The sequence below is a fragment of the Octopus sinensis genome, linkage group LG4, assembly GCF_006345805.1.
Source record: "Octopus sinensis linkage group LG4, ASM634580v1, whole genome shotgun sequence".
NCBI classification, from domain to species: Eukaryota; Metazoa; Mollusca; class Cephalopoda; order Octopoda; family Octopodidae; genus Octopus; species Octopus sinensis.
In genome coordinates this window covers 12,897,149-12,906,001 of record NC_043000.1, presented here as the reverse complement: position 1 = coordinate 12,906,001, position 8,853 = coordinate 12,897,149, and the positions used below count along the sequence as shown (strand labels likewise).

Genomic DNA, 8,853 nt, shown 5'->3' with positions numbered 1-8,853 from the left:
GACGCAGGAGTGGCTATTTTTAAGTATCTTGTTTAACCAACCACATGGTTCCGGTTCAGTCCCACTGCGAGGCACCTTGGGGCAAGTGTCTTCTATTATAGACTCGGGCCGTGCCAATGCCTTTTGAGTGGATTTTGTACGGAATGAAGAACCCGTCGTCTACATATATATAGTATATATATCTAATATATATAAGTATAATAATATAATATAAATATATATATTTATATATATATATATACATATAATCATCGTATATATATATATTATATATATATATATATATATATAAAAAGCAGTTTGTCTGTCTGTGTGTCTGTCAGGTTGTACCCTCACCCTGACCACGGCTTTCAACCGATTCTGATGAAACTTGACACACACATAGACCAACATCATAATTCAAAACTAATGCAGCGAAAATTTTGAAAAGTTCCCCCAGTTCTGAAAAAAATTGATAAATTCGACATGTAAAAAGGTAAAGGGCATTGCTTATCGACAAAGTTTCTTACATACCCGGACAACGCCGGGCTATGCTGCTAGTATATATATATATATATGCGTGTGTGTGTTTGTGCGTCTGTTTGTCCCACTAGCATTGCTTGACAACTGATGCTGGTGTGTTTATGTCCCCGTTACTTAGCGGTTCGGCAAAAAACTGACCGATAGAATAAGTACTGGGCTTACAAAAGAATAAGTCTCGGGGTCGAGTTGCTCGATTAAAGGCGGTGCTCCAGCATGGCCGCAGTCAAATGACTGAAACAAGTAAAAGAGTAAAAGAGTATATATATATGGCAAAACAGAACAAAACTTTTGGGCTTCGCAATTTAGGTAGGGTTGTTCATCTCAGAATTCAAGAATGCTAAGCTGTTTCAGGTTTATTTAGGGAACCTGGAAGAAGACAGAGAGTGTCTTTTAATTGCTGTACGTATTCCCTCAACGTTGTCTACATTCACTTCTGGGAATGTCTTACTGGGACAGTAATGCATATAATTGTTTCCAATTTTTACTCAAAGCCAGCGGTTTTAGGAGGAGGAATATGGTTAATTACAGTGATTGCAATACATGACTGGTACTTTATTTTATCGACCCCCGAAAGAATGAAATGCAAAGTTAACTTTGGTGAAATTTGAACTCAGAAAGTAAAGAAGCGGAAATAAGTTTGCCAAAAATTTTATCCGACACCCTTAGTCATTCGGCCAGCTCGACACTTTTACCCTTTGCCTGACCAGTGCATTTCTATAACCTTATTCTAAACGTCCAACGCTTGTTTCCAGGCGTTTTGGTCAGCCTTTATTTCATATGCTCTGAGTAATATAAAACTTTCTTTTCGTAAATCCAAAGTTATTCTTGAGGTTGAAAAAAATTAAAATTGTGCATCATATCAGGGGTCTCTTATCACCGGGCCGCACATTAAAAAAAAATTATTCCTGTTTTGTTGACCATCACAATCTGCAGGGAATTTTTGCATAATTTGTTATATGATGGTTGCTACCGTCGGTTTCGACGTATGAGTGTTTGAAGGAGGGGACTTAAAGGTAAAGAGAGTAATAGAAAGAAAGAAAGAAAGGAAGGAAGGAAGGAAGGAAGGAAGGAAGGAAGGAAGGAAGGAAGGAAGAAAGGAAGGAAGGAAGGAAGGAAGGAAGGAAGGAAGGAAGAAAGAAAGAAAGAGAGACAGACAGACAGAAAGAAAGAAAGAAAGAAAGGAAGGAAGGAAGGAAGGAAGAAAGAAAGAAAGAAAGAAAGAAAAAGAGAGGGGAGAAAGAAAGAAAGAAAGGAAGAAAAGAAGAAAGGAAGAAAGAAAGAAAGAAAGAAAGGAAGAAAGGAAGAAAGAAAGAAAGGAAGAAGGAGAAGAAAAAAGAAAGAAAGAAGAGAAAAAGAAAGAAAGGAAGAAAGAAAGGAAGGAAGAAGAAAGAGAGAAGGGAAGAAAGAAAGGAAGAAAGGAAGGAAGAAAGGAAGGAAGGAAGAAAGAGAGAGGGGGAGAAAGAAAGAAAGAAAGAAGGAAAGAAAGAAAGAAAGAAATAAAGAAAGACTCTCAGAAGCTGCATCTGTTTGCGATGGATGCGTGAATGTAATTTGGGTCGAGGAATGGATTTTGCTATGAAGCCACAATGGGGACATCGATGATTTTGGTTTTGCCTAGAATTGGGCAAGTGTGTCTTTTGGTTGCGGGATATAGTTCTTCTATTGTTGTTTTTCTTCAACTCGAATTGTTTAGATGCATCGTGACACATTTTACGCCATGTAGATCGATCTAGGTCATGACTCTCCCAAGATGTCAGGTTAAGCTATACAGGTTTTAGTGATTGCTTCAACTTACCATAAGGAGAGGTCTTTATTATATGTGCAATGTATATGTTATATATACTCTTTACTCTTTACTCTTTTACTTGTTTCAGTCATGTGACTGTGGCCATGCTGGAGCACCGCCTTTAGTCGAGCAAATCGACTCCAGGACTTATTCTTTGTAAGCCTAGTACTTATTCTATCGGTCTCCTTTTGCCGAACTGCTAAGTTACGGGGACATAAACACACCACCATCAGTTGTCACGCGATGTTGGGGGGGGGGCAAACACAGATACACAAACATATACACACACATACATATATATATATACATATATACGACGAGCTTTTCCAGTTTCTGTCTACCAAATCTACTGACAAGGCTTTGGTCGGCCCGAGGCTATAGTAGAAGACACTTGCCCAAGGTGCCACCAGTGGGACTGAACCCGGAACCATGTGGTTGGTAAGCAAGCTACTTGCCACACAGCCACATATCATGCACTTTATTGTGTTTTGTTATGCGCGTGATCCCCCAAGCCGTGGGGAAAATTGTCTTGCATGAAACCAACCTGAATAAAAAATATTGGGAATACGAATCTTGGATCTTTTCGGTTTGAACGGCAGTTTTTAACATAATTTCTAGGTAACTAAAAAAAATTTAAACTTCGTATACTGGTAGAATGTGTTTATAAAACATCTTTTTCTCTTGGCTTTATTGAGAAAATTCTATAGTTTGTAAGATATTTGTTGTTGTTTTTCTTCAATTTCTGCAATTTCAACCAATCAGTGACGTCTATTGAGTTAAAAAGCATTCTGTGCCGTATGAATATGTCCCTCGTTTAAGAAACAGATTGGGTTTATTTACATTTGTGAAGAAAAAAAAGATACCCTTTCCCCACCCCTAACCCTAAAACAGATTGAAATGCAATAGATCGATTCTAGGGTCATAATTATGGGTGACAATTTCATATGACACCGCTAGAAAAAACTGCCGTTCAAACCGAAAAGATTCCGAATTTTATATGATGTATGGAGACCAGGGTTAAGAATGCATATAATAAAAAAGCAGAATTCATAATCTCTTTGTTGTTTTCAAAATAGTGAAACTGTTACGTTATTATTGGAGTTTCCAGTGGTAGGTACTACAACGATAAGTTGGATCTACTAATGGAGATAGTGCTATCGTAGATGACAGCAACTCATTGGTCACAAATAATTAGTCCGGCTGGTTTTTGCGTACTTGTGTTATGTTATGAAATTACTGATGACAAATGGAAAACAATTCAGTAGATCTATTTTGTCCTTCATGCTCTTTACACACAGAAATTTAATAGACAGCGCTCTAATTATTGAAATGTACCAATAACCTATTGAAAGAACTGAAGAACCGAACGAAAGAACTGAAGAACCTCTCCTTAGGCTTAGGACGGCGCCGTAGCGAAAGATTTTGTTCTTAGTGCGTGTATGCGTACGTGCGTGTGTGAAGAATCGTACCCGGAGTCGTAATACATAAAGTTATGGAGGCGCAATGGCCCAGTGGTTAGGGCAGCGGACTCGCGGTCATAGGATCGCGGTTTCGATTCCCAGACCGGACGTTGTGAATGTTTATTGAGCGAAAACACCTAAAGCGCCACGAGGCTCCGGCAGGGGATGGTGGTGATCCCTGCTGTACTCTTTCACCACAACTTTCTCTCACTCTTTCTTCCTGTTTCTGTTGTACCTGTATTTCAAAGGGCCGGCCTTGTCACTCTCTGTGTCACGCTGAATATCCCCGAGAACTACGTTAAGGGTACACGTGTCTGTGGAGTGCTCAGCCACTTACACGTTAATTTCACGAGCAGGCTGTTCCGTTGATTCGGATCAACCGGAACCCTCGTCGTCGTAACCGACGGAGTGCTTCCATCCACATAAAGTTATGCATTTTTATCTTTTACTGGTTTCAGCCCAGGGCTAAAATCTCACGTAAGAAAGAGGCATAGATATGTAGGTATATAAGAGGGGCTGCTGAAAAGTTCTTGACTTTATATAAAAGAAAATACAAGCGGATAAGTTAATTATGATTTTATTTAACACTAGCAGTATCGCCCGGCGTTGCTCGGGTTTGTAAGGGAAATAACTATATAAGCATTTTTAGAGAGTTACTTCCCTTATAGATGCCAATTCGGGCTTTCTTAGCCATTTCTGTTTTGGTGTCTTCAAGCCATGAAGTCGTTGTTCTAAAAGAACGCTGGTCTCCTTGACAACGCATTACGACGTTGATTTCCTTACACTCCCTTCCCCACAGCTTCACGAGGGAGGGAAGGAGGAGAAGCAAACAGGTGCAGGTGTGAGCGTGGACGCCAACTCCGCCGCCATCGACACACGAAAAATTATGCATTAAAATGGAATAAAAAAATGATGTTAAATTATTTTTAAAATCGTAGACGGGCTCGATATGAATCACGACTATAAGATACCCGAATTTGGTTAAACTGCACCGCAAAATGTGGGAGGAGTTAGGAATCTAAATCGAAGGGGACAGACACTCACACAACTACAGTTTTATATATATAGATATTCCCTTCTCAGATTCACACACTTATTGCCAGAGGTCCTTCAGTTTTTCCTAAGCCCTGTAAAAGAACTCGGAAGGTTGGACCTCCAACCATGTCTTTTGCGATACCCTTAAATGCAGGAACCTTTCTGCATCACTTCATGTAAAGTACGTGTAAAATACATGATAGCGAAATACAAGCGACATGGGTGTGTGCGTGCGTGCGCGTGTGTATCTAACATTTACACACAGTACGTGAGTGTGTTTGTGTGTGTAATTATATACGAGTGGTGTGTATGTGCGTATGTTTGTCTTTGTAATTCGATATATTTCCTTTCTATTACAAAACAACGACAATGAGTCTAGAAAATTACTAGGAAGCATGAAAAAGGAAAACTGATTCGTTTAATAAGGGAACATTAAGAAAACAAAAGACTGTTTTCTTTATATATAGGAAAACAATAACGGACAAATTAGAAGCTAATTAAACTGAAGGAAAAAGATTTAGATATGGGACAAAACAAGAAAAAGAGAAAAGGTAAAATCAAAAAGGCTAGGAGGAAGCCAGCTTAAAAAAAAATCCGGCATTGGTTTTGGGTTTGGCTGAAGAGAATCAGCGTCCACGCATAAAAGATAAATTCAGAAATAAAGGCATGGCTGCATGGTTAAGAAGATCGCTTCGCAACCATGTGGTTTCCAGTTCAGTCCCAATGCGCGGCACCTTGGACAAGAATCTTCTTCTGTATATTTGTGTGATTGAATTTGGGAAACGATAAGTCTGTGGAAGACCTTCGTGTGTGTGTGTGTGTGTGTGTGTGTGTGTGTGTGTGTGTGTGTGTGTATGTTTGTGTGTGTGTAAGTGTGTGTGTGTGTGTGTGTGTTTGTGTGTTTGTGTGTGTGTGTGTGTGTCTTTGTGTCTTTGTGTCTGTGTTTGTCCCCTACTGCTTAACAAACGGTTTGGTTCGTTTACGACCACATAAACTGGTGGTTTAGCAAATGAGACCGATTGAATAAGTACCAAACTTAATAAAAAAAAACAATTACAAGGGTCGATTTGTTCGACTAAAATCCTTTTAAGGCGGTTACCCAGAGGTGTTTACAAGTGCACACAAACGAACACATACTTGTAATATAGACTCGCTTACATAAACAGCCCATATATACATATATAAACACACATGTATCCACAGAATACATACGTACTTACAAGCATCCTCCATTGCGACAAATCCTCTTGATGTGGATGAAATTTTAATAAATCAACCTTCCCAAAGTGGGCGATTTCAGCTTACAGGTGGGCGATGGGCGAATTTCTAGAAAATGGTGGGCGATATGAACATTTTGTGCTGTTCACAGAGAAATTGCCGCTTGATTCAAAAGATGCAAAAGTCCAGTCCCTTGTCTGATCGAATTTGCCATCAACTTTGTCTGAGAAATGATGAGGACCTTACTGTCAAAATAAACTGTGTTTTACGCTTTGTTGAACTGTTTTATATTTCTTTTTCTTTGTATTCGCTTCATTGATGGCTGCAAGGTGCGATATCTTTTTTCTTTGTGATAAATTCGCAAAAATAAATTACTTGAATAAGTAAATGCAAAGAAACAGAAAAACTCTCATTGACTGTAAATCATTTATCACTACCTTCATTTCGAAATTGGTGTTGTTTAAGACTAACATTTCAAAACGTCAATTCCATAAATTTCCACGACTTGATTCTTTGAAAGATAAATTGGTTGATGAGGATTTAACTACATCTCGCAACTATTAACAATCATTGCACGATAACATGGTGGAGCGATTTCAAGATGTTATTGCGCTGAATATTCCAAATTGGTATAGCAATCCATTTGAGGTCGATGCAGTCGATTGCGAGGATGGCGTTCAGAAGGAATTGATAGAATTACAAAATGGCAATGACGCCACAATGCGATATCGCCGTAATGGCAAAGAAGGTTTGTGGTACCATCAGAGTATATTGAATTGCTACCCCAATCGGTGGAAACATCTGAAATTATTTTTGCTTGCCTTCCCTACCTCATACCTGGTTGAATCTGGTTTTATCCATGTTTGAACTTTACTCTCCCATAAAATAATTGGACTGGATGTGATACAACGAGGAGACTTGCGGCTAAAGTTGACAAGTTTGAAACCGAATGTATCTGCACTAGCTGCATCGCACCAGACACATGGTTCCCATTAAAAAGTTTTATTCTTTTCCTTTATAATGCAATCATTAATTATTTTTGCATTGGTAGTTCTGATCAATGGTTCATTTGGGGAAAATGAAAATCGGTGTAAAAGAAAGCGCAAGTTTCCAGAAGTTAATCTGTCTGCATAATATAGAGCTAACGTTAGAATTTTATTTACACTAATGACAAGACAAAGCCCACAATAAAGGATTTGTAAACAGCCGCATATTTAGTCCAAACGGGACAACGAGTCTACGATATAGTGTATATGTCAAATGATACGGGAGGTGGAGGTCCTAGGGGATTTTGTGTCGGGAGGCGATTGTGTCAGGGTTTTTTTTTTACACAGGTGGGCGCTGGAGTATGTTTTGGCCGATAGGTGGGCGTTATTGCAATTTGCCGCGAAAAGTTTGGGAAACACTGGTTTACGTTTTAAAGTATTTTTGAAATGCTTTAACTGAGGAAGGTTTACGTAATTGGTACATTTCTTATTATATATTACGCTCAACTGAAACATACGTATTAAATGATTTCAAAATATCATTACTTGGTTTGATTTCATTATTATAATTATATACAAATGTCTGTATGTGTATATATATATATATATATCAAATTACACACACATACACACACATATATGCACATATATAATAGTAGTAGGCAAGCTGGCAGAATCGTTAGCACGCCGGGCGAAATGCTTAGCGGTATTTCGTCTGCCGTTACGTTGTGAGTTCAAATTCCGCCGAGGTCGACTTTACCTTTCATCCTTTCGGGGTCGATAAATTAAGTACCAGTTACGCACTGGGGTCGATGTAATCGACTTAATACCTATGTCTGTCCTTGTTTGTCCCCTCTATGTTTAGCCCTTTGTGGGTAATAAAGAAATAGGTATTTCGTCTGCCGCTACGTTCTGAGTTCAAATTCCGCCGAGGTCGACTTTGCCTTTCATCCTTTCGGGGTCGATAAATTGAGTACCAGCTACGTACTGGGGTCGATGTAATCGACTTAATACCTATGTCTGTCCTTGTTTGTCCCTTCTATGTTTAGCCCCTTGTGGGTAATAAAGAAATAGGTATTTCGTCTGCTGCTACGTTCTGAGTTCAAATTCCACCGAGGTCGACTTTGCCTTTCTTCCTTTCGGGATCGGTTAAATAAGTACCAGTTGCGCACTGGGGTCGATGTAATCGACTTAATCTCTTTGTCTGTCCTTGTCTGTCCCCTCTATGTATATCCCTTTGTGGGCAATAAAGAATTAAATATAGTAGTAGTAGTAGTAGTAGTAGTAGTAGTGGGCATCCGTAGATCTCGAGAGGCCATACCACAGAGGTCGACATTATCTTTCAACCTTTTCGGGTTCGAAATATTGTAAATACTTTACAATATACATTGTTGATTTTAAAAATCTTTATCCGCCTCTAGAGGGTGTGCCACATTGGGCGGTCGTATGAAAGTGCATATACATTACATGTATACATGCGTGTGTGAGTGTGTGTGTATGTGTATATATATATATATAATATATATATATATATATATATATATATATATATATGGGAGGGTTGTCTATGCATGCGAGTCTATATTACAAGTGTGTGTGTGTGTGTTCATGTGTTTTTGTGTGTGTAAACACCTCTGAAAATCTGTATGTCTAGGGTGGGGGCGGTGAGGGAATGCCATACAGCGGAATCTAACCTAATTTTAAGTGAACTGCAATAAATTCCGCACTCTATCGAACTTCACAATTCTCCAACACATCACTGCTTGCAAATTCATCATAAACTATAAACACACACGCACACAAATATCGTTTTTACAATAAGCATACGGGCTGAAATTTATGGGAG

General features: G+C 38.9%; 1 protein-coding gene across 1 annotated transcript in view; it reads left to right on the top strand.

The window, feature by feature from the left end:
- Positions 1–6,603: 6,603 nt before the first annotated feature.
- Positions 6,604–8,853, top strand: part of LOC115210244 — a 47,617-nt gene continuing 45,367 nt past the window's right edge. Inside the window, exon 1 of the mRNA XM_036502678.1 lies at positions 6,604–6,769. Coding sequence (XP_036358571.1) covers positions 6,604–6,769 — 166 coding nt within the window. The remainder of the gene's footprint in view (positions 6,770–8,853) is intronic.